This window comes from Mus pahari, chromosome 2 (genome assembly GCF_900095145.1).
Source record: "Mus pahari chromosome 2, PAHARI_EIJ_v1.1, whole genome shotgun sequence".
Lineage (NCBI taxonomy): Eukaryota > Metazoa > Chordata > Mammalia > Rodentia > Muridae > Mus > Mus pahari.
The window spans coordinates 1656961-1681775 of NC_034591.1; the positions used below are offsets into that span (position 1 = coordinate 1656961).

General features: G+C 41.9%; 1 protein-coding gene and 1 pseudogene across 1 annotated transcript in view; both read right to left on the reverse strand.

The window, feature by feature from the left end:
* Cdk14 (cyclin dependent kinase 14) overlaps positions 1-24815 on the reverse strand; it is a 534124-nt gene that overhangs the window by 82889 nt on the left and 426420 nt on the right. Inside the window, exon 12 of the mRNA XM_021190228.2 lies at positions 24722-24764. Coding sequence (XP_021045887.1) covers positions 24722-24764 — 43 coding nt within the window. The remainder of the gene's footprint in view (positions 1-24721; positions 24765-24815) is intronic.
* Positions 11800-11937, reverse strand: LOC115063563 (annotated as a pseudogene).

Sequence of the window (24815 nt, forward strand, 5' to 3'; positions counted from 1 at the left end):
CTTCTCAGGAAGCAGCCTTAGCTCTTGCTTCACATGCTCTCACACTGTGGTAGCGCTAGGCTTTCTCAGTTTTCTGTGGGCTTACTTAAGGCCACATTGACCTTATGATTGACCATACACAGGGTGGCCCTGTGCATGACTTCGCGAGCTATGACTTGTCACGAGAAAGAAATCTCAAGGGGGGTGGGGGGCACTTTGAAACAGTATGCACAAGTAATGTGAAGAAGCTTTAACGTAACAAATTCTCAGCGCCCGTTAAGTTGGAGCAACAGAAGTGATTTTTTTTAAAAATCATTTTCTTATATATAACATCTTGACTGCAGTTTCCCCTTCCCCCTCTTCCCCCAGCTCTATACCTCCACCCTCAGGGCCCTGCTTCCCCTCTCCTCCAGATCCATTCCTCCTCAGGCCCCCTCCCACTGTCAGGGGTCCCACAAGGACACCCAAGCTGCCTAACCATTACATGTATGCAGAGGGCCTCCGTCAGACCCATGCAGGCTCCCTGATTGGTGGTTCAGTCTCTGTGAGCCCCTAGGAGCCCAGGTTAGTTGATTCTGTGGGGTTTTCTTGTGATGTCCTTGATTCATTCATTCAGTAATGAGGCAACAGAAAGCAAGTTCCACCAGGCTTACCCACTTAGGTCAGAACTCTTGTAAAGGTTGTTCCTATTTTAATTCTATCTCGGGTGCCTTAGTTAGACCCCCTCATAGTGCTTCTTGGTGGGATAGTAACAGGTTTCTATAAGGCCCCTTTCTGTAGAGGAGTCACGCTGTATGCCTGGCAATAATCTCCATTGCCCTTTAGACTATTCTCAAACATGTAACCAAAAGCTACCGCAGTACCCAAACTACAGCAAATGGGAAAGCTCCTGGAAAAGGCTGGCCTTTTCCACCAAAGAAGAAACTCCACCATTCCTTAACCCCGAAACACTTAAATTTGACTACAAAGTAAGGGTTAGGATAATTTTTACTTGCCTACAAAATAATTGAAAAAAAATAAAAAAACCAAAAAAAAAAGTTAGAGTACACTAAATCTAATGGCACTAGTCTCATTTTCTATGTAATCTTTACTTGCCTACAAAATAATTGAAAAAAAAAACAAAAACCAAAAACCAAAAAACGTTAGAGTGCACTAAATTGAATGACACTAGTCTCATGTAATTGTCTAACCTTTGCTTTTATTTTCTACTTTCTTCAAAAGATGCACATGCGATGCTATCACGGCTGCTGCTGGTATCACTATGCTGTTATCAGTGCTTGCTAACTTATTAAGTCACTTTCCTTCTCGTATTTCAGACATTCCTTGATGCCTTAAAAAACTCTGCTTTATTTATTTGTTTACATGAGCTTGATGAGGGCTTAGCATTCATTGTTTCCTTAATTTCATGCCTATCAATTCTAGAAAACCTGCTCTAGTTTTGACCCTTTCAGAATTATTTCTCTCCGTCTTGTTGTATAAATTTTGGCAAAACCTGTAGTTCTTAGGGGAGACACTTTGATCTCTTTCTAGAGAAAAAGCTGGCATGAAAATTTTTTTCTTGCAGTTTCTTTTTTCTAGAAGCAGGTTTGATTGTTTTGTTTTGTACACTCCAGTGCTCTGAGTACCTTCACGCTGCGAGGGGGAAGCTCAGGCCCTATGTCCTATCTTTCTCAGGCCTGCAGCAGTGTTTTCCACTTTAGACAATGACTCTGGAAATGGCAACTTTGTAACTCCGATCTCCTTCCTTCCTTCACTGTCTTTGTCCTACTAGAGATTGCCCTTCTTGACGCAGAATGAAGGGACTTAGCACAGGAGTGGACTTTAATAATATAGTTCAGCTTCATCCATGGGCTGGGGTCTTTATTCTAAAAAAAAAACAAACCAAAACAAACAAACCTGCTTCTAGAAAAGAGAAACTGCAAGATAAAAAAAAATTCATGCCAGGTTTTTTTCTAGAAAGAGATCAACTTTATGGGTTTTCAAATGCCAGCAACACGTATCAGTGAGTGTATACCATGCGTGTTCTTTTGTGACTGGGTTATCGCACTCAGGATGCTATTTTCTAGTTCCATCCATTTGCCTAAGGATTTCATGAAGTCATCGTTTTTAATAGCCGAGTAGTACTCCACTGTGTAAATGTACCCCATTTTCTGTATCCATTCCTCTGTTGAGGGACATCTGAGGGAGCTGAAGGGACATTATTTTATTTCTTATTCTTTCTTTATTTTTCTAAGTGGGATTGAAATCAGTCCCTGTTTTTGTTTGTTTGTTTGTTTGTTTTGTCACCTTATAAAGCATTAATAAGCATTTCTGTTTTTGCCTTACTGTGGTTCCAAAAGGGTCTTTCCTCAAAAACTTATGCTAGATCTGCTTATAGAATGATTAAGGATAGCTCCATTTTGTTCTCTAGAGTTGACCTGTAAATATGTGTAGTATATTAGAACATATGATATTCCTTGTAGTTATGTGTAATAGTCGAATATATGGTCTTAATTTATAATTATTCATATAATGAATACATGTAATATATGAACCCTCCCTGGGATCTTCGAATGCTTCTGCCCATGAGCGCTGGACATAGTGAGTAGAGTTGTAATTGACATAACACACTGTCTACAGCATTCAGTGAAGAACCTATCTTCACACAGAAGCTTGAGGTGACATGGAACAGAACAGAACGTTCTGGATTATTCCTTACTTGCATTTCCTACAGTTTGGGGATAGAAGTCCATAAGCTATGAGCCTTTGTCTGAAGAACAATTACAGTCACTATGCTTTGTGTCATACATTGCATAACTACCTGGAGTAATGGGAAGCGGTATATCCCCCCCTCCCGCCCAAGGTACACACTACACACTCTCCACAGAGCAGTGGTACAGTGCACGGGTCCTTTCAATTGACAGCATGCCTGAGGATGTGGCAGGTGCCAACATGGGTAGTGGCCATTGGGTTTAATATCTGACCTCTTAAAACTCCTTCCATGATTTGTGAAGTCGCCACATACCAACCATAGAGATCAATCAATCCTTGTTTTTGACCGCACCAGACAGAACTATGGATGTAGCTCTCCATCTTGTCTGCATATTAGAAGAATGGATGTAGCTCTCCATCTTATTAGAAGAACGCGCTCCTGTAGCTGCTTCTTATCAGAGCTTCTGTTAGAGGAGACCACCCTCAAAAGTCTCCGACCGGTTCTCATGAAAGGGTCTTAGTTTTCGAAAACTAAGTTGAAGTTCAGTGATTGATCAACCGTGACTTAAGGGGATCTGTGACATTGGTACAAACTCTTGAGGAAAATAGACTAATGTGAGGGGAAAATATAGATGTGTGCAGCAAACTCCTCATCCTGGGGTGTGAGGCCATGCAAGAAAACAGGGAGGCAATTCTAGTCAAACAAACGGCAAAGAGTCTCTGCTTTTAGTCAAATATAGTCAGGCTCCTCCCATAAAGGGAAATAGGAAACCTTGACATAATAGTTTCCATAAATAAGTTAGGTTTTAATGCATAGAAAACCATTTGAGTCTCACTTATTTATTCTAATGACAATCTCCTTTCAAACACTTGTCCCTGGAAAGTCTAACTCTCTTTACTGTGAATGTCTATAGTGATAATGTTGTTTGCATGAAGCTCTATAATCTCTAAACTGCTTTTACCAATATCATTTTATTGATTTTTATCATTTTATTCAGACGATCAAAGAGTTATTCAGATCAGACTCATTCATGGATAAGTGCTGTGTAGCACCGCTTTCCATACATGACATGACCTCATGAACTCACCACAGCTGTCACCTGCAGGGCTGTCACCTGCAGGACACCTACACAGGCGGGGGCCAATCAGTGTTCTTTCACGGATGAGGCCTTATCCAGGCCAGTGTAGCTACTGAAGTTAATGGGTATGGATGCAGGTGCAGGGGGGCGGGTAATTTTTTGCCATGATGTAGACACTGGTCTGTTGGCTATGCTCTGTAGATACACCCCATCCCTGACTCGTGTGAACTTAAACTCAGGATGTCAAGAAAGGAAGGAAGAAAGAGAGAAGGAAAGAGAGAAAGAGAGACAGGGGAAGGAAAGGAAAGGAAGGACAAAAGGACAGAAGAAATAAAAACAAAGATATGCAAATATTAAGTTCTTAAAGACGCATTTCCCTACATTTCTCTTTTTCTTTAATTATGACTTCCGTAATGTCGTAGAGATATTCTTTCTCAGATGTTAATACCATTATTGTCATACACTTAATAATGGAAAGTCCAGTCTAAGAACAGAAAGAATCTAGTCTTAACATGGACAAGATGAACCACTCCCAAAGCTAGGTACACAAGTTCAAGTGCTGGGCATAAGCTCCAGCTGTGGCCCACACTTGGCACACAGGGGCCCTTGCACTCCACTCTTCCTGGGGGAAGCGTAAAGAACGCCCACGATCCCTCAGCAGGGTCTGCATGAATCAAAACTTCCTGAAACACTACTGCTAGCATTCCAAAGCTATGCTAAATTTGTAAACGGTGGGATGGACAAAGGAAAATATTAAAGTTTATTCCAAAATCTAGTCTTGATTTTTAAATACCATTTTCCCTGGGGGATAAAAGGAGAATCGTCAAATGCTTAAGTTCACTACAGAATTGAAAATTGGTGATTCTATGACATAATTATACTAGTCTTTCCCAAGAACCAGTGTAGAACTGTTCTCACAGTTACATTTCAGAAAGCCACTTATGTACTCAATGTTAAGATAAATGTACATGGTAAAAATTGTGAGCTTAATTTCATACTGTTTTAAATAAGAGCCCTGTTGTAGTTAAAGCTATTTTTGCTTAGCTGACACAAAAGTTGATCACACTGGTCCACTCACCTACAATAGCTACCTATTAACTACTTTCTTACATTGACTTTGTAGGAAATCCATTTTAATTTCTCCTCCAGCTCTCCAATGAAAGCGGAAGTGCCATCATTGAGTTGTGAAGTTTTACTTATTATTATATATAATATAATATATTGTGTGTATTTTATATAGTACATGTGTATAATGCATATCATATACACACATATATATAGTATAATATAAAATACATACACTTAATGTGTAGTTTTATATGTACAATACCAAAATAATATATCTTAAGTTATACTTTCATTTGTTAGAGCCTACCAAGCATTGATATTTTATCATAATACAACACAAGCCTCTCAGACAGTATACTTGTATCAAGTTATGTTTTAGAGGATAGTCCAAGAGTTAGGGCCAATCGCTATGTGGTCCTATATTTTTGCTTAAATATTTCAACAATATAGTTAACAGCAGAAGCTGTTAAAATAAAAAGATGTTTTGAATCCCGTGATTGGAGAAAATAAAAAGGAAGCAAACTCTTTTTTAAAATATATTTTATATAAGTAACCCTATAATCAGAAAGCTAAAACCTGTAGAATATGTAAATGAAGTTTCTATACTTAGAAGCTGACAAAGAAGATGCCCCAAACCAAAGGCCTGTATGCAACAGAACTGGCTTCCAAGTTTCTAGTCCTTTGTATCATTTTTTTTTCCAAACAGTATATTATGATCACATTCTGTGCCGTCCCCAATATGCCTTACATCCTGTCTACCTGGTAGTGCCCCCCTGGAGAAGGCCGATCTGTCCTCCCAGTTCTCGACAGGTATCAACTGTCATGACAGTGGCTTCCTCTTCTTCATCTGAGATTTTGTGTGGTTTGGACCTGTGTGGGTCTAGAGAGACTGTCTCGGCCTCCGTGAGTTCACATGTGCATCAGACTAATGTTTTTTTGGGACAGTGCTTTTTCCTTAGAGTCATCCACCACCTCTACATGGAGACATAAACAGTAGAGCTTTATAGCTACATGGCCCTACCCCATGTGGAATTCTGCTGTTGCCTCAAGGTGCTCATCTGGACACTGAGCAGTGTGGGACTACTGGGCTTCTCCGACTTCACAGAGCTACTGAGAGGACTGACATTCCCTTACCTTTAACCTGCTCCCGTGGATTGCAGATGTCTTCTTATTTTACCTAGCTCACAAATTCTTAAAGCAAAATAAATTGCCAGTACATGTTAAATAAAATGATGCGCTTGGTATTTATACCAGATTAGCCAGTTTTTGTAAATCCAAGTGGTGGATTAAAGCACTATTTCATCTGAAGTGGGTGATTCTTATTTTTTATGATAAGAGATAGAACTGGCTTTGGGGCCTCCCCTTGAGCTGGATCCCACTTTGGGACTGTCGCTGGACCTTCTTTTCCTCAGGCTCCTCTCCATTTTCATCCCTGTAATTCTTTCTGACAAGAACAATTATGGTCAGAGACATGGCTGTGGAGTGGCAACCTCATCCCTCACTTGATAGCCTATCTTCCTACTGGAAGTGGGCTCTATGAGTTTCTTCTCCCTACTGTCAGGCATTTCATCTAAGGTCCTAAGGAGAGTCTCTCACCTTCCAGGTCTCTGGTGCATTCTGGAGGGTCCCCCCAATCTCCTAGTTCCCTAGGTTTCCTGCTTCCATTCTTTCTGCTGGCCCTCAGAGCTTCAGTCCTTTTCTAGATCAGGTTCCCCTCTCTCCCCTACCCCCCACATCCACTTTCCCTCCCAGATCCTTCCCTCCCTCCCTCCCTACTTGTGATTGATTTCTTCTCTCTCCCAAGTGGGACTGAGGTGTCCTCACTTGGTCATTTTAGCTTGTTGACCTTTTTGAGGTCTGTGGACTATATCTTGGGAATTCTGTACTTTTTTTTTCAGCTAATATCCACTTATTAGTGAGTACATACCATGTACAACACTATTACTGAGGCTATGGAACACTCACAAAATGGGATCTACCATGACTGTGCTCCAAAAGACCCAGCAAGCATCTGAAAGAGTCAGATGCAGATATTTGCACCCAACCAATGGACAGAAGCAGCTGACCCCTGTTGTTGAATTAGGGAAAAGCTAAAAGAAGCTGAGGAGAAGGGCGATCCTGTAGGAGGACCTCTGAGATCTCTCAAACTACCAACCAGAGAGCATACGCCAGCTGATATGAGGCCCCCAACACACATACAGTAGAGGACTGCTGGGTCTGTGTTCACTCAGAGATGATGCAACTAACCCCCAAGAAACGGGAGGCCCCAGGGAGTTTAGAGGTCAGGTGGGGTGGAGAGTGGGGTCATCTGAGTGGAGACAGGGGGGTTGGAAGGAGGTATGGGATGTGAAATAGTCAGAGGGTGGTGGATGGGAAGGGGGAACAAAATACTGAATGTAAAAATTATAAAATATATTTAGAAAAGGGATAGAACTGAAAATTCAAGCCTAAATCTTCATTTATGAAAAAAAAATCAATTCACATTGAAATTTAAAAATGGCTTCTGTTTAGACAGACCAGCTATTAATATTTAGTTCCAATGACATACATGGCCAGCAGGAAGATTTTCCCCATAAGAAGCCCGCAGAAACAGTGTGACTTAGTGGCACGTCTGCTTGAGGTACAGAGTCCACAGCAATGGTTGCTACTTCTGAAGTTCTGGAAGGCACAAATCTCACCAGCAGAGGTAGTTTCTGAAGGCAGAAACCGGTCTCTCCAGAATGGAACAGCATGTCCTCACGCTGTAAACAGTGCTCCTAATAGCTCCCAAAAGGCACCATTTTGTGGCGGTTATTTCACCCAAAGAGAAGGGAAAAAAACTCTCAAATCCTGAACAAAACCTCTTCAAAGTGTATGTTCTCAATTAACCCTTCCCTGAGAACTGAAAATATAACTCAGCAATACAATAAACGCCCTAACAAATAGATCAGATTTTTCACTTAATGCCTTCTCCAGGCTTAAACCAAAGGGAGTGAAAGGAAGTCACCAGTCCCAGTGTGATGGCTGCAGGAGGCAGGCTCCACTGCCACCCTTAAAGCAGACAGGGTGCATTTATATCAAGGTTGGTGAATCTTGGAGTACAATAAAAAAAAAAGAGGAGAAACAGAGAGCAATTAGCATCTAACAGAACTCTCTCTTCATGTTTACTCCCTTGCAGACGCGACACCGCCCAAGACAGTAAGAAACTAACAAAGTTAAAAAAAAACCTTTAAGGTAGAGACACATTGGTATTTTATGGTGACACAGAAGACAGTGTCTCTACCCCTTAAACAATGTCACCTTCCCAGCACAGGGGAAGGCCAGGGCCAAGAAGTGGGAGTGGGTGGGTAGGGAGCAGGGGCGGGCGGGGAGGGTATAGGGAACTTTTGGGATAGCATTTGAAATGTAAATAAAGAAAATATCTAATAAAAAAACAAAAAAAAAAACACATATTCTCACAAAAAACAAAAAAACAATGTCACCTTGTTCGTTTAAGGCATTAAAAGGGTAGGAATGGGGGCATCACCAAAAACACAGGTTCCACTTGAAGAAAAAAAAAATCAGGTTATAGGTCAAAGACTTACTGAAAATTAGCTCAAATGAAGAACAATTTATTTGCTTGGGATGCAGATTTCAGCTTCATCATCTTATGACACTGCCTCTAGAATTTGAAAGCTGGGGACAGTTTCTTATACTAAAGAGAAACTACATTTATGTCTAAAAAAATGTTGGTTTTTAAGACTGTTTTCCACAGGAAAAGCCTTATGCTTTAAGAGAGAAAGAAGGAGGAGAGAGAGAGAGAGAGAGAGAGAGAGAGAGAGAGAGAGAGAGAGAGAGAGAGAGCCTACCTTGAAGCTTCTTGTTCCCTGAGAGGCTGAAGGCTCCGAGGTCACCTCTCTTAGAGCTACGCTCCCTGCTCTTCCAGAGACCCTGAGTTCCTTCCAGCACCTACACTAGGTGACTTAGAACCCACTGTATCTCCAGCTCTGGGAAATCTGATGTCCTCTTCTGGACTATGCGTGCCCATGTGTGTGCGTTTCCATGTGTGCTGTCTTCACACACACAAACACACTAAAAACATACACAAATAAGAATATATAAATTAAATATTTTTTTTAAAAAAAAATAACGCATTGTTCCCACAAGAACACTCCTATCCAGCTGAGAACAGTGGCTCCAGCTGTAGATGAACCTACTACCCGTGTAACTGTCGCTTCTCAGCGCATCATCACAGAACACACAACCAGGCAGGGGATGGAACCTTCGGGGCATTCCGCACCACGGGGAGGCAGATTATGGGGAATGTTCGTCAAGCATTTCCCATGTGCTCGGATCTTTCATGTCCACCTCATCCTCCGCCTTTGCCACCCCCGCCATGGTCACCATCATCACTTCACAGATGAGGGAGCCGAGGCTTGTAGAGAAAGATCCTGCGGACTTGTAGAGAAAAGCAGCAGAAGACACTGAGTTGCAGCTGCTCAAAGGCCTCTGCGCTCTCTACACCATCCAGAGGAGTCACTGACATTTCAGCTTATAAATCCTCTCTCATAATATAAAAGGTCTGGTCATTAAAACATTTAGAAAACACTGAAGCTTATAAAAGAAATGAAGACACCCTTATCAACCTTAACCCAGGTATAATCTTTTTTACTGGTTAGATATATTTACTTCTGTGAGGTCAGAATACATGGATCATATTAGTTCTTTGTGTTTTTAAATAGCTATGGATTTTTCATGTTTTCACAATCACAATTTTTAACATCCTTTCTTAAACAACTGGAAAGTTAGACTCAAGTCCACAAGAAAAATTCCACTCAGGAAAAAAAAAAAAAAACTTCAATCCACAAATGTAGATTATCCACAAATAGTGTCCCTTTGAGGAAGTGTGACCTTCTGGCACTTGCCTGTAAACTTCCCCCATTGCTACTCAATATTATTTAACAATATCCTTAGTATTATCAAGTCTCAATATGTTGAAACACAACCTGGCAGAAGCCTTCGTTCCTAATCGGGCCTCTCTGCAGGTCTGGTCCTGTGACTGAGCATCTAGCTCGTCCAGAGACAATGAGCAGAGATAGAGTTCAGGGAGAAACAATTCTCTATAGCCTAAGGTTAGAATTAATATTCAGCCAACTTCCACTGAACACTACTGGTCACCAAGACCAGCCCTTGGTGATGCGGTATGATGTGGGAAACGGTGGCAGGTGAGAAAGTCAGATCTGTGGGCTCATTGGGAGCCATCGTGACAGCTGTGGATCTCCTTGATAATTATAGAAGATCTGTGGCAGTTGTTAAATGTGAACAAATATATTCTCTCTGTCTCTCTGTCTCTGTCTGTCTTTGTTCCTCCCCCCTCCACTGTGTGTGTGTGTGTGTGTGTGTGTGTGTGTGTGTGTGTGTGTGTGTATACATAGCTCCCAAAGTTGCCACTTGGACCATCCATAAATGTCCAAATCAGTAGTAGTAAAGTCACACTATCAACCAGCTATTTTATTTCTAACATTTATTTTACAAACCACATCACCTGCCTGAGCAAACTACTAAAGCAGTTTAAAAAGATCACGTCCTTATGAATGACAAAAATAAAAATAATGTTTACAAGTTATAAACTAAATCCCTCAAAATTCTACCACCTATCTTCATTTATAGTTCTAAAACATTATAATAGTCTTGTTAGTGTGCATAAAATTCATTATGTTTTCAGTTTTAGAAACTTAAGAGAAATTGCTTTTGTATTTTTATGCACAGAATTCTAACAATGCTGAACAGTATTTGACTGGGCTCGTAAGTCATGGCATGTTAAACCATGCTCCTATCCTCTTTAATCTTGGTTAAGTTAGTATAAAATCTTTAAAAGTGTTGTTTGTGTGTTATTTACCTATTTGATATGAGGGGGGTCAGCAGACAACTTTTAAGAGTCAGCTATCTCCTTCCACCATGTGGGATGGACCTCGGCCGCAGACATCTTTACCTGATGAGCAATCTCAGCAATTCAGGGCCGAGTCTGCCTCTTTAAAATGTTGATCTACAAAACAGTCACGAGGATTGAATCTTCAGCCAACACTCTTTACTTAGTTCCTTAAGAGCGACATTAAAGAACAACATTACTAAAGAAAACCCATCAGCCTTCCTGATGGTTAACTGAAACCCCTGAAGCCATTCCCTGCCTGGCCTCTGTGTCCACTGACCAGTGTCCCCTGTCACGGTCCCTGCCCTTACTGCGGTCATCACCGTTTTCTCCAACCAATATATATAACATATCGAGCTCCCATGTGGTGGGCTCTGTTACTGGCACCTTCATAGGGCAGTGGCGCATGAGCTTGGGTGGTTTAATCACACTGGCTGTTGGTTTGACCCCGTGTACCGATCGCTTTCTGAAATGACCTAATTTTATTAGTTACTCCAGACCAGGGGTTCTCTCTCGGCTTCCCTCGTGCTGCCAACCTTTATCACAGTTCCTCACATGATGGCGACTCCCTCAGCCAGAATAGTATTTCATTGTTATTTCGCAACTGTAACTTTGCTACTGTTATGAATCAGGATATAAATATCTGATGTGTTTAATATCTGATACGGCAGCCCCACGGGATTCCGACCCACAGGTTGAGAACCACTGCTCCAGAAGGGCGTATCTAGGAGAGCAGGGACCTTGCTGGATATTCTCAAGCACACGCAGACGCTGATTAATACCCAGAACTAAATATGCCACAATACAGTCATGGGCCCCAGTAGACTTCCTTATTGTTTTTTGTGTCATTTACTATTTTCCAGGGACACACACAGTAGGGCCACATACAGTAACTAAATGGGCCTCGTTCTCTATCACCTCTCTAGAGTTGGCGCTTTGGAGGAAGAGCTATAGACCTGGCAATGGCACTTATTAAAAAACAAAACAAAACAAAAAAAAACAAAAACAAAAAAACAAAACAAAACAAACAAACAAAAAAAAACAGTAGTTCAACGGTAGCACGGGAAACAAAGCTCATTCTGCTCATCTGGGGGAACTGGGACTCAGTCCCTGACTACCACAAGTTGTGCGACCGAGTTTTCTGAATGGGGAGAACATGCCGGGTGCAATGGATAAGCCTCACCCTTGGAAACCACCTCCCTGATTATTATACCTCCCCAACTAAGTAAGTATAAAAAAGTACAATTTCTTTTAAAAGCCACTTCATTATAATCTTATATTCTGGCCACTGAAGTCATACTGTCTTATATTCTGAACCCACAGTAAGGTCTTATGTCTCTTAGCCCTGCCTGTCATATCAAATCGGGCAAATGAGAAATTCATTAGAAATAAGTTCTTGAGGCTATAAAATAATTGAAGGCAAAAATAAAATTCATAAAAGGGGCTTGGGATATGCCTATGAAGAAAACATTTGAAAGTTGTTTTCAGAATGAAGTGGGCTGCTGCAGACAAGGCATCCCCTGTGCTGGGAGGTACCGGTACATGTGGCACTGCTGCTCGCATCACCAACCCAGGCAGTGTTGGTCTCAGTGCTACAGGACTGTTCCTCTTCACTGTATTTACAGGTGTGGACAGTCAACTGGCTCTTCTAAGAGTATAAGACTAGGACGTCGGAGTGGTAGCATTTCTGTTAAGCCATAATACTTCCCTAGAAATAATTTGGTAAGAGCCAACTCACTGGACGATTAACAATTAATACAGATAGAAAAATCACAATGCGACTCCCAGATGACAGTAAAGACCGAGAGGACTAGAAAGAAAGATGGCTCAGCAGATAATGTTGCCTGCCACCAAGCTGTGACCTGAGCTCCATCCCTATGACTCAGAGGTTCTAAGGAAATCAGTTCCCACGGGTTATTTTCTGACTTCTGCATGCATGCCCTAGCATGTGCCCAAGTAAACACACACACATACACACACACACACACACACACACACGCACACGCACACGCACACGCACACGAGCAATACAAATTAAAGGCAACAAAGTTGGGAGGACTAAGATCAGGAATGGATGTATATAAGATACATTTAACGTTAGCAGATAAAAGATCACATAAAGCTGGGAGAGAAAAGTGGTGGGATGGGGAGAAACTGGAGGGGAGGCAAGGGGGAGCTGATTTCGTCAGAACACATTATGTACATCCATGGAATTCTCAAACAATAACAAAAGAAATAGAGTTAAATATTGTGTGTAGAAATGCTTTTTTGAAAACAGCCACTCTTGGAACAATAAAAACCATCCTACCTGGGGCGAGCGGGCATTAATGGGAGGCTGCGTAATTTAAGGTGGACATTTTGGTGACATATCTATTCTAACCCTACCTTATGAAGAAGCATGAAGAATTGGTACCTACATCTTGCTAGCTTCAACTCTTTTTCTACTAAGGTTTTTTTTTTCCTTATGAACCTTCATCTGACTGAATTATTAACATCAAGTTGCCTAAAGTGCTGGCAACCCGGAAGTGGCTGCTACATCACAGAGACTTACACAGAATGATTTTTCTGCAGATCTCTTTCACGTTTATGAACAGAAAACCACCTGATCTTTAAACTACAGGTATCTGGGCTTTGCACAGGGAAGGTTATCTTAAAGGCCATTACTACAAAACCATGCATGTTGTATGGTTCCTTACCTCACTCAGCCACATCTTGAGTAAGGGGATACTTGGGTTTAACTAAACAAGAATCTTACTACCAGCCAAGCCTGTGCCTCTCTCATGAGGAGGAAGCTATAAAACTGAAGGCACCAGGCCTACAAAAAATGGTTCCATGGGAGCCCAGAAGAGAAGCTGAGGCAGAGTTTGAAGGCAAGCCCATTCTTCCAGGCATATCTTTTACAGGAGGCAGGAGAAGGCGGCATGCCATACACCATACGCCATACGCCATAGCCTTAAAGGTCTATCTGCGTCTTCAAGCCGACAGTATCAGCACAACGCTGGCAACTGAAGATGTGTGCTTTCTCACCTCTTCTGTAAAGGCATGGCGGTGTTTTAAAATGGGAGAGAAGAAAATGTTATGGGATTACTCAGGAGCTCACAAGAAAATTTACAACAGAATATTGATACTATGTCAGAATCATATACAAGCAGGACTTAGGCATTGTCGCCATAGGTAGCTGTTTCACACATAAACACACAACCAAGTTATGACATATGCTAATGTGTGTCAAGCTCCTGTGCACATTTTGTCACATTCTCTAAGTGTAGTATTTGTCTTTGGAACTCTAGGCACATCTAGGTAATGAAGCTCAGTTTGCAAATCGGCTGGCACCCAAAAGTCAGTGTGGCCAGGATACACATTCTGAAACTCCATTCCAGACACTCAAGAGAAAGACATCCGATAGTCAACAAAACGGAAGAATCTGAAACATGAAAATCTCTCAGATGTTCCGAGAGAAACTAAATCCTGGGACCGAGTCAGGGGTTTGGATTTAATTCTGCAGCTACATGAGACATTAGTAAGTGTGAGAGTAAAAACCCGGCCAGTTGTTTCCTAACTGAAAAACTTAATCCACCACCTTAATATATTCTGCTAAACTTTTGCTGTGAGCTATCCAGATGTTGTATTGTGACTAATTATGTGTCCAGTGTAGTAGCAGCCACATACATATCGAAATTAACAACTGTTAAATCTCACAAAATTCTCAGATCAATGGCACCAGCCACATTTTAAATTATCCAGTAGCAACACGTGGCTAGTGGCTAGGATATGCCAACAAAGATATACGGGATCTTCATCAGCCACACATCAGGACCCACTGGAAAGATCCACTCCAGTTCTTTCAATACATCTAGAAATTTCTAAATATCCTCAAAGGAACTGGGTGGTTTCCACACCGTCATACACTGGCTCTTTAGATGAACAGTGGACCCCAGGTTAAGAAAACAAAGAATGTGTCTTGTAGCAGAAAGTATAGCCCTGGGTCACGGGCTCACCCTGCAGATGTGGGGACTGACAAAGGAAGACGCTCTCTTTTAGGCTAAAGTCTGCAATGGAGAACTGTTTCTCATTTACTTAAGCTAAGGGACAGTAGGCTTCGTCTGGTGGTTACAACCTCAAAGAAAGGAATTGGGGAGTCTTAGGATAGAAAAACCAGAACTGTGTAATTAGACACAAAACTCCAAATGTAAACTTAAGTCAGGGTGAAAACAAAGAAACAAACAAACAAACAAATGAGAGACAATCCTCTTTGTATCTGAGCTCTTTGTAAATAAAGTGATGAGCTTAGTCCTAATTAGAGGCAAACCTTAATAAGACCTGGTGTGATCCTTAACTACACAGCCTCCAAAGTAGCTGAGCCCATTCCTAAAACCATCATCCACTGACACCTAATTTATTGACAGCGGCAGACAATCTAAGCAGATATCTGGGTCTATACTGAAGAAATTCTAACCATTTTGCTAGAGGGGAAAAATAGCTACTTACCTCCTAGTTTATAGAGTTAGCCAGCTGTGTTTTGTTGTTTGCTTCATCAGAGGATGCTGCCCCCTACAGGCCGTGTGAACATGTGTAAGGCTCATGGAGACAAGTTAATTGGCAGGATTTGTAAAGGTAAGATAGGGAAAAAAAGGAAGTGAGGGAGGGGGCGTGTATAGAGTTGCATCTGCATGTCCTCAAGGTTTTAGGAACAAGATGCGAAGACACCAGCACACATTGGACAGCTTAAAACCCCCGCATCTTCAGCTGATGTGAGAAGTCATAGCAGCCCTACAGTCCCAGGGCATTTTTCTTCAGAGACCCTTAGTAAGCACGCTGGCAGCCCTTCTGCCCCGGATTTAAATGGGAAGGACGGGCTGCAGAAGAAAGAGGAGGAAGAGGGGCTCATGTGGATTTACAGCTGTTATGGGCATCTCCGGAGTGTCGCTGTCCGTTCTGACGTAAGGCTCAGTAAGTGGGAACTCAACTCTAGACGGGTACATAAAACAAATGGGTCTAGAGCTGTGCACAGAGCCTTAAGTGCAGTGTCTCAGCTTTTAAGCCCACACGTAGTAAAGTGATTACAATTTGGCCTGAGAAAGGAGATCAGGCCTTCCTCTTTACTTTGAATTTATTCTTCTCCAACAGGCATGACATATATATATATATATATATATATATATATATATATATATATATTCTTTCCTCTCATTCTCATATCCATTCTCTCTCTCTCTCTCTCTCTCTCTCTCTCTCTCTCTCTCTCTCTCTCTCTCTCCTCTCTCTTCTCTCCATCATCATCTCTCTTTCTCTCACCCTCTCTCCTCTCTGCCTCTCTCTTTCTCTCTCCCCTCTCTCCATCACCTCTCATCTCTTTCTCTCCTCCCTCTGACCTTCTGTCCCCCTCCCCCACACTCCCTCCCTCCCCCCCTTCCCTCCTCTCTCTCTCCATGCCCCACAGCTGGTGAAGTTATTAGTTCAGCCACTAAAGGGTTTATCTGGACAAACATCACAAAGATGATAGCTGATTTAATTGAATTTATGATCAAATGTTTTTCACTTCAGGAAGAGTGGGAAATCACTTATGGGGAGATTTGAATAATTTAAGGGAAGTTCTCTGTTTGGCATGATGTTTGTATATAAAATCTTGGGGGATTAAATGCAGCTGAGGACTAGCAAAGATTTCATATACAGATACACAAAGATAGTCAGTAAAACAATGCAACGAGGAGAGGACCAGGCATCAGTCTCTTTCTCTTCCCATTGTGCTTCTTGTCACGTATGTGCTGTTTGCAGACTGAGCAATAACATACATGCACACACACACACACACACACACCACAAACACCCCCCACACACAGAGACAGCAAGAGAGAGACAGAGACAGACACAGGTAGAGAGAGACAGACAGAGACAGTGAAACAGTGAGAGACAAAGACAGAGAGAGAGAGAGAAGAGAGAGATACAGAGAGAGACATAGATAGATAGGTACATAGATAGATGACAGATAGGTAGGTAGGTAGATAGACATTCAGAGAGATAGACAGTGAAACAGAGAGAGAGAGAGATCAATACTTTGCACACGAAAAGCAAACTGTTCTGATATCCTACAATGTCAGATGCTGAAAATTATATAGAGATGTTCTTAGGCAAAAACAAAAAAGAAATGGACTAGAAAGTTATACACACACACACACACACACACACACACACACACACAATTGTTGATAAAGACACAGAATCTACTAATAAAATCATTAGCCTGATAGATAAAAGAAATCAATTTCTGGATTTACGCCTAAGGGTATGGACTTGGCCCAGTGTCTGAAGAGAAAGGCTCAGTCAACAGTGGAGACAGAGGCAGCAAAGCCATGGCCCCAGCCGTTACTCTCAGTGCTGCAAGTGATAAGTCACCTGCCCTCCGTGTTCTCAACATTTGAAACAAAGACAGTCCCTTTCAGTTTTACTGCTGAAATGACAGAGCAAGTGTGGACACCCAGGACCTTTACATCAGACTTGAAGCCACCCATTCTTTTTTGTGCATTCAGGACACCGTGGGGGCGGGGATCTACTAGACATTTGAACTTGGTAACAGCAATTTGTCTGTGGGTCTCTTTCAGTCTAATTGGGAAAACTGTCTCAAAGATGTGTTTCAAGATTTAGGATAAATCACAGCTTTTCATTAATTATGTACAATGCTATTTGTTAACATATCACTCTTAGGAAGGAACGGATGGGGGAGACGAGATTTTGTTTCTGCACAAGTATTTACAAGAAAAACAGCACAGTGCTCAAGCATTCGGTATTCTCCCCTGGGAAGGTGGAAGGGCGCTCTAGCTGCCTGGGGACCTGCAGAAAAGCATAGTCCACGTTGAAGAAAAAAATGTCTACTCGGAAATAAAGTGACCGACAGGGGACAGCAAGGAGCACTGAGAAGCTGGATGGGAGGTGACCAGGGTATGTGAGGGACTGAGGGTGTTGAGGTACTGGGTGACTTACAGTCAAGTCTTGCAGCAACAGAACTTCTGAATGTCACAGGGTTCCCAGAGGATCTAAGGTCAGAGCTTGGCTGGAGGCCATCAAAGATGATCTTGGCTCCAGGCTGTTTCTTGTCATTCAATGCCCAACCAAAATGGGTAGCCTTCCATCTTTTCTGCTCACTCTTGGTTCCTATTAATAATAGGTGTTGACTGCCATATTCTTGGGTGTGCAGGACCACCATGCACACACGACAGACACACACATCAACATGGTTAGCTCGATAACTGTTCTCTCATTGTAAGTGGGATAGGAGCCCTGAGAAACTCCATTGGAAAGGCCCTCAGTGAGGAGGTCGCCTTGTTTTACCACAGCCAACTAGGGTGGTGCAGGTGCCAATGATGGCGAAGGATAACTCTGCTGGTAAAAATCATCTTTCTCCACACTCTGAATCATATTGAGGCAGAAAAGTCACTAAATTCATAAACATTTCTTCATCAACAGAAAAGTATGCAAAGAAGTGTTAAGGAAAGGGATCAAATTATAGGAACTTCTAAATAAAGTATTTTTAAAACATCAGCATTTCTGTCTAGGCGTGATATTATAAAAAGTGGCAAATTTCAGCACTCTAAAGCTTAAATGTGAATATATGTATTCAGAGGAGGCAGTGAGAGGGGCCTGCACTCGATTTAGGAGGTTTATTTGGAAAATAGAGCCCTCTTCTACAGCATTTCCTATGTGGTGAGCAGGAAGCTGGCGTCTGCCATATTTTCTGAGCAGAGCGAAGGAAGATCAAGGGGATCAGAACGGCAGCAGAGAGGTGAATCCTTCAGGGAGTTCAAAAAAGGGGTAGAGAGCTGTGCGTCTAACCCCTACCAGTTCCCAACAGAGGAGAGAGAGACAGAGAACACACGGAGGAGAAAGGAAGAGATACTGGCAACAGGCAGAGCCTCTTAGGAGGGAACAGCATGGCGCCTGCAGTCAGAGAGGTGGGGGAGGGGTGTCTTTTCCATTCCTTTGATATTCTTCCTCTGCAGACTTATTACACTCCAGAGCTACAGCCTTCTCAGAGTGTTTATGAGTATATACATTTTACATATATGCACACACTTGATATATATATTTATAAATATATAATATATATACTTGATATATTATATATATATATATATATATATATGGTATACACACACACACAGAGATATGTATACCAAGGAAGATCTCCAGACATCTAGGTGTAAAATGCAATGTCTTTTAGACATTATACCCATGCTTGTATAAGCCTGGTATACATTTGATAAACAAATAGTTCACATATTGATTTACAACTGTGTTGCTGAATATGGTAGCCACTAACTACACGTGACTCTTTACATACCAGTCAAGTAAATTCAAACTGAGTTGATGTTGAGCTCCCCACGCGGACAATCTAGTGGTCCCCACAGTGGGTACTGCTGATGTCTGTATTAGAAACGTCAAGTCAAACTTTCAGTTATTACCAGGCTTCCTGAGTATAATCTCTTTTAAAACTCTGTGCTTAGAACAGACAGCGATTCCTCCCTCATGCATAATTTTGAACGTATCTTCTCTGAAGCAGGCAAAGTGGATTATGTCTGAGCAAGCGTGGGCTGGCCTTGCTCTGCCTCACCCACGGCTCATGGCGACATAGGGGATCCTTTACCGCCATGTAAACAGAATGGCTTCCTATGAGGCCCTGTTTATTACTAATTGCCTCAAGGCTGTCAATGTGTTATTTTCCATGGTGGTCGGACCTTACCACTGACCAAGACTACAACAAGACCTTACAACACAGAGAGAAACCTGGTCTGCGCGTGACTCCGCCTTCTGTAACTCAGTGCTGCCGGCATCCAGGGTTCTGCCTCCCAGAAGCGTGGGCTCACAGTTTTAGACAACATTCTTAGTCCATTGGTACCGTGGTCAGAGGATGCAACTGCCACTTCATGCTGGCAGAAGCAGAACCGCCCTGCTGGAATCTGTTCAGGACACAGCTCAAGAAAGGCCTCTCCTGGCAGCGCACCTGCCCCCGGGAGCTCTGGGCTGCTTCAGAAACTGCTGCTGGGTTTTCCTCCTTAATGAGCTGCCCGGCAGAAGGATGGCATTCACCACACCAGAAGCCTGTGTACTCTTGGAGGAAGAGGCCAAAACGTAATCCAAAGGATGAAAAACAATGACTGTTGCCAACTCCCGAGCCTGGCACACACTGCCAATTAGCAAGAGAGAAGATGGCTATTTCCTGTCCATCAGAAGAACAAAACCTGTCACCTGACATACAGCCAACGGCATGGGGCCTGCCCTCAACCACCCCCAGGAACTGTTAATGACAATGGATTTTTGCTACACCCCCCCCCAAAAAAAGGGAGAAGAAATCTGGCTATGACACAAAATAAAATCAGGGTCTAAGTCCCTCAGGGCAGACAGAGCCTGCAGAGGAGGTAAGGAGTTTGACTCTCAGGAAGTGAGTGGGTGACTGGCGGAGCCATCCCCCTGCACTTAGCTGTGAATCCAGCCTCCCTCCCTCAACAGGAAACTCCCCAGTAAAGCTACAAGGAAGGCTTGAGCTGGGGGACATATTCTTCTTCCACCAGGACTGCAGCCAGGTTCCCACTCTGTCCTGCTCTCCCTGCCACATGAAAGCCCCGGCTGAGGAGGACGCCGGGATTGGAAGAGATCTCTCTACCCAAAGATGTGCTAAGAACAAATAAAACCCGGTTATTCCTAAGTATGCCACAATTGGGCTCCTTTCACAGACTCGCAGGGGAATATTTCCCAAGCCATAATTTTTCAAGTGTGTTTGCCTCTCACCCTGTTTTCATATTGCTATTATTGATCAGTCATCGGAAAACCCTTCAGCTAGTTCTCTCTGTCAGGGAACATGCCCCAACTGTGTGCTTTCACACACTCTAATTCTACCTGGCTTTGGGGGTTCTAGGACACCTTCCAGGACCCACACAACAGCTCTTATTTCTGATCCTCTCCCATCGCTTCTCAGGTCTCCCTGTTTGCAAACTCCTAGGCGCCAAGGCTTACTGGATCTGCCTAATGTATAGCCACACAATGCTTTGAGGCACCAAACTAATGATTCATTATTATGAAAACGAATGTCCCCAGGAGCTGCTTGAGTGGTGTTTGAACAAGCAGGGGAGCTCTGGGGCCTTGAAACCATTCCACTCATGTGTGTCCAAGACCAAACATGACAGCTGCTTGCTTACAGGTTGAAAATGACATTTTCAAGGGAACAGAATGTGGTGAGAAACTCGACTCCACACATCCTTCTATTGCTGCACTGAAATCTGCACCAACAGGCAGCCGGTAATTGCAGCCATCCTCAAATTATGAGAGGATGTGATTCCAAAATGTCGGCTTTATTGCTGATCACCCCATACTCTCTCACCTCAAAGCCAATCAATGATGCAGAGAATAATTTTCTTGAAAATATTATGAAGGAAACTCTCCAGGCACTAAATAAATTAAAACCGCTACTTTGAAGTAAATAGAATTATAACAAAAGTCGTCAAGAGTGAACAAAATGTGCGAGTGCATGACTTTAAGATCTGGCTGACTCAACTGCTCCCCCTAGTGTCCAGACTGTGTTCTTACCTTCACCATATTGCCATGTGCCGGCCAGGAAATGTCCATCTCTAACCTACTTACTTCATAGCATATTGCTTTGTTAGGTAAATTCTAAACCAACTTTGAAGGTGGCAGAGCAGGAAAGATGATCTTTCTGCCTCGTGAGAAGGTGCTGATTTAAATCTTAATGATCCAGTGAGGTATCACGGCAAGAGAAACAGTCGAGTGCCCCTAACAGAAACACACAAAGATAAAGACTTTTCCTCCAAACACGCCTTCCTGTCCCGTGCTTTGTGTACATATAGCACACCTATCTAGCAGGTCATCTTTAAAATATGTTCCAGAGGTAGAACATCTATTTTTTCACACCCAAGGGTAGCCTCATCATGGCCTTGGTATTTACTGCACATCTACAAACATCGACTACGCACATTCTTAGGAAAAATCCAGTTGCGCTTCATGAGCACACGTATCGCCTGCAGGACCAGCACTTTCGGGGAAGGGCGGGGACGAGCCTGGCCTGACCCCATTCAGTGTGCGTGGGCCTAGCCTTCCCAGCCATGAGCTGTACTTTCCAGATGTGTCTTCTTTGACTTCGTGGTTCGTCCTTACTTCTCTTTTCAAAACTTTCCAACCTCCCAACTCGTTCAGCTGTTTAAAAGTTCCAGAGAAAGCAAATGTGTTCTTGGAATCGCACCCTTCACTTTGCTGGAGAATGTATACTAAGGCTTCTTCTCCAGCCAAAATAATAAAAGATCTGTTAAGTGGCTGAAATTCTTGGTGGATTGCACATATTTGCCAATGTCAGACAACTATAAATAGGGAGATTTACAAGAGAAATAGCGTGAGTCTTCATAATTCCAGTGAAATAAAATGGACTATTTGGAACAGTTAAAACATAGGACATATTTTTATGAAATTCAGATTTATCTGCATTTAGCCCCAAATCCCCTTTAAACAGGAAAAGCTTCCTGGATCATGCACGTTCGGTATGAGGAAACAAAGGGGCTTACTTTCCTTTAATGGTAACCATTAAACATTCTTAAACTGATAATATTTTTTTTATATTAAGCTTTTCAGTTTGGATATTTACTGCATCTTTTTATATCTTCTACCACAGCTCTATTATTATAGAATATTAAAAAAAATATTGGAAGGTAAAATCATGTATGTGGTTACTGATATAAGTTACATCACTGGTGTGAGCGAGGGCAGATGTGGTTCCCAAGTGGACTGGAGTAGTTGATAGCTATTTAGATTGAAGATTCTCTAGCTCAAGAAACCCCCATACTCCCTGGCAGGCTAACACCTCCAGTAGCTTCCACAGCTTCCATAATGCTACCTTTAAAGATACTGTCACTTAATTTTGTGCTTTAACTTTTTAAATATTGCTAATTTTGTACCCTAATTAATGGCAGACTACTTTTTGGATTAGCTCATCATCACATATACAAATAAATATAGAATAATAAAAATAAAGAATACAAATAAATTGGATTTTTGGAAATTATTTTGAATCCATTACTATAATACAAGAGATGCAGAAATTGCTTCAGTTTATTAACTTCTACAAATTAAAAAAATCTACAAGGTAAAAATAGTTATTATTAGCATATATGCATTGTACAAAGTGATGGCTTTCATATTTTTATTAAAATGCATCATTTCCCTATACAGCTATATAATCCTTCCCTGTTTTACCCAGACAGTCCTTTCTTCTTCCTGAAGAGCCACCCTGTGGTACATCCATGTCATTCACATGCTCGTGTGTGTGTGTGTGTGTGTGTGTGTGTATGTGTGTGTGTGAAATCGAGAGTCTGTATATAACAGAAAACATGCCATATTTATCTTTCTGATTTTAACATATTTTGTTAGATTGATGGTTTCCAGTCTACCCATTTTCCCATCTTCCTGCAACAGGACTAACTCAGAATGCAGCCTGCAGAGGGTGTGCCTCCCAGGGAATGGACCCTTTACATAGAGAAAACAACCTGCATAAGATCCAGCTATACTGCCCTCGGGAATACATGCAGTACAGAGACACTCGGTCAGATGAGGTTCGCATGGCACAGTTCATAACAGCCAACTTAAACTGACCTTGGTGTCCATCCATCAACATGCAGAGAGATAAAGAAAAGTTGGTATGCAAATACAATGGAGCTTTAATTAGCCATGATAAACGTAGAGGGTAAATGAGAAAAGTATCACGAAATTCATCACCTTGTACAGTGAACATATCCTAATAATTAAAAGGAGATACACGCATTATTTTTTAAAAGCTTTGTAGTAGAGAAAAGTGATCATACTGGCCATTCTTCTAAAGATATGATTAACTTTTTAAAATGGTTAAATCCTTCAAATTACTATAGAACATAATATAGTCATCCTAAGAGTTGCTCTCTATCAGCTGCCCAGCATCTCTGCTGACAGCACTGATCAAAAGCATTCTTGTACAAAATGTTTCTTATGTTTTTTTGTTGTTGTCAATGCCAAAAACTAAAACGTTGCCACAATACACAGTAAGATTGTTACACCAGATTCTCTGCAGAGAACTTGCTAGAATGAATGAGACTACTTAACCTGCCTTCAGTGTGGTGTTTGAAAGGTGATGTGAAAGCCAAAGGCGTGGCTAACCCTGTTTTCCAGCATCCAGCATTCCACTCACAGGTTGAACTGCAATAAAGACTCCTGGGTGACTTGCAAAGCCCAAAATTTCCTATTCTGTCAAGTTTCAAACCAATAAATATATTTTATATGCTTGTTATTACCCTGCCCGTGAGCATGTGTGGACCTCTATATGCATGTGGGGTCAGAGAGCAATTCTGTGGAGTCCTTTCTCCTTCTGCCTTTATATGGTTCTGGGGATTAAGTTAAGATTGTCAGGACATTGTAGCAACCTTTTAAACCATCATACAAAACCTTTATACAATAAATAAAACTATTTTTGTAAGATCAGGTGAAATGAAAGAAATGGGGGGGAAGGGGTATTTAGACTTCAAGTGATAAATATGCTTCACTCCCCAGTAAGGTTTAGGGGGATAAGTTGGTAAATATTGGGGGGATGGGGAACATCCATTTTTATAACTAAATTATAATAGCCAATGCCATTTGTTAAAAGGTAAGTTACTATGGTGTATTCTGTAAGTGTTAGTCTGCCAATGCAAAAATATTTCATAAAATTTGGTTATAAGGTGGGCGACAGTAGATTCTAGAATTGACAGTTCTCATACAGTGCTACATTGCTCTAAGAACCTGAACCCACACTGGCTGTTGGCTCTGTCTAAGCGTGGTAGATGGTGTGCAGAAAGGGCTTAATGAATGGATGAGCAACAGCATCAGTGAATAGAACCATGCTGTGACAAACTTACTTCGAGAGTTGCAGAAGAGAATGAGAGAGAGAGAGAGAGAGAGAGAGAGAGAGAGAGAGAGAGAGAGAGAGAACACTCCCAGGAGCTGTACTTGATTTTACCATGCTTGTCTAAGGCTTTTAGAGCTGTACACGGTAAAGCGTTCTGAAATAAAAAAAAGATAAAAAATGATAAGCAATCTAAGTATCAAATGTA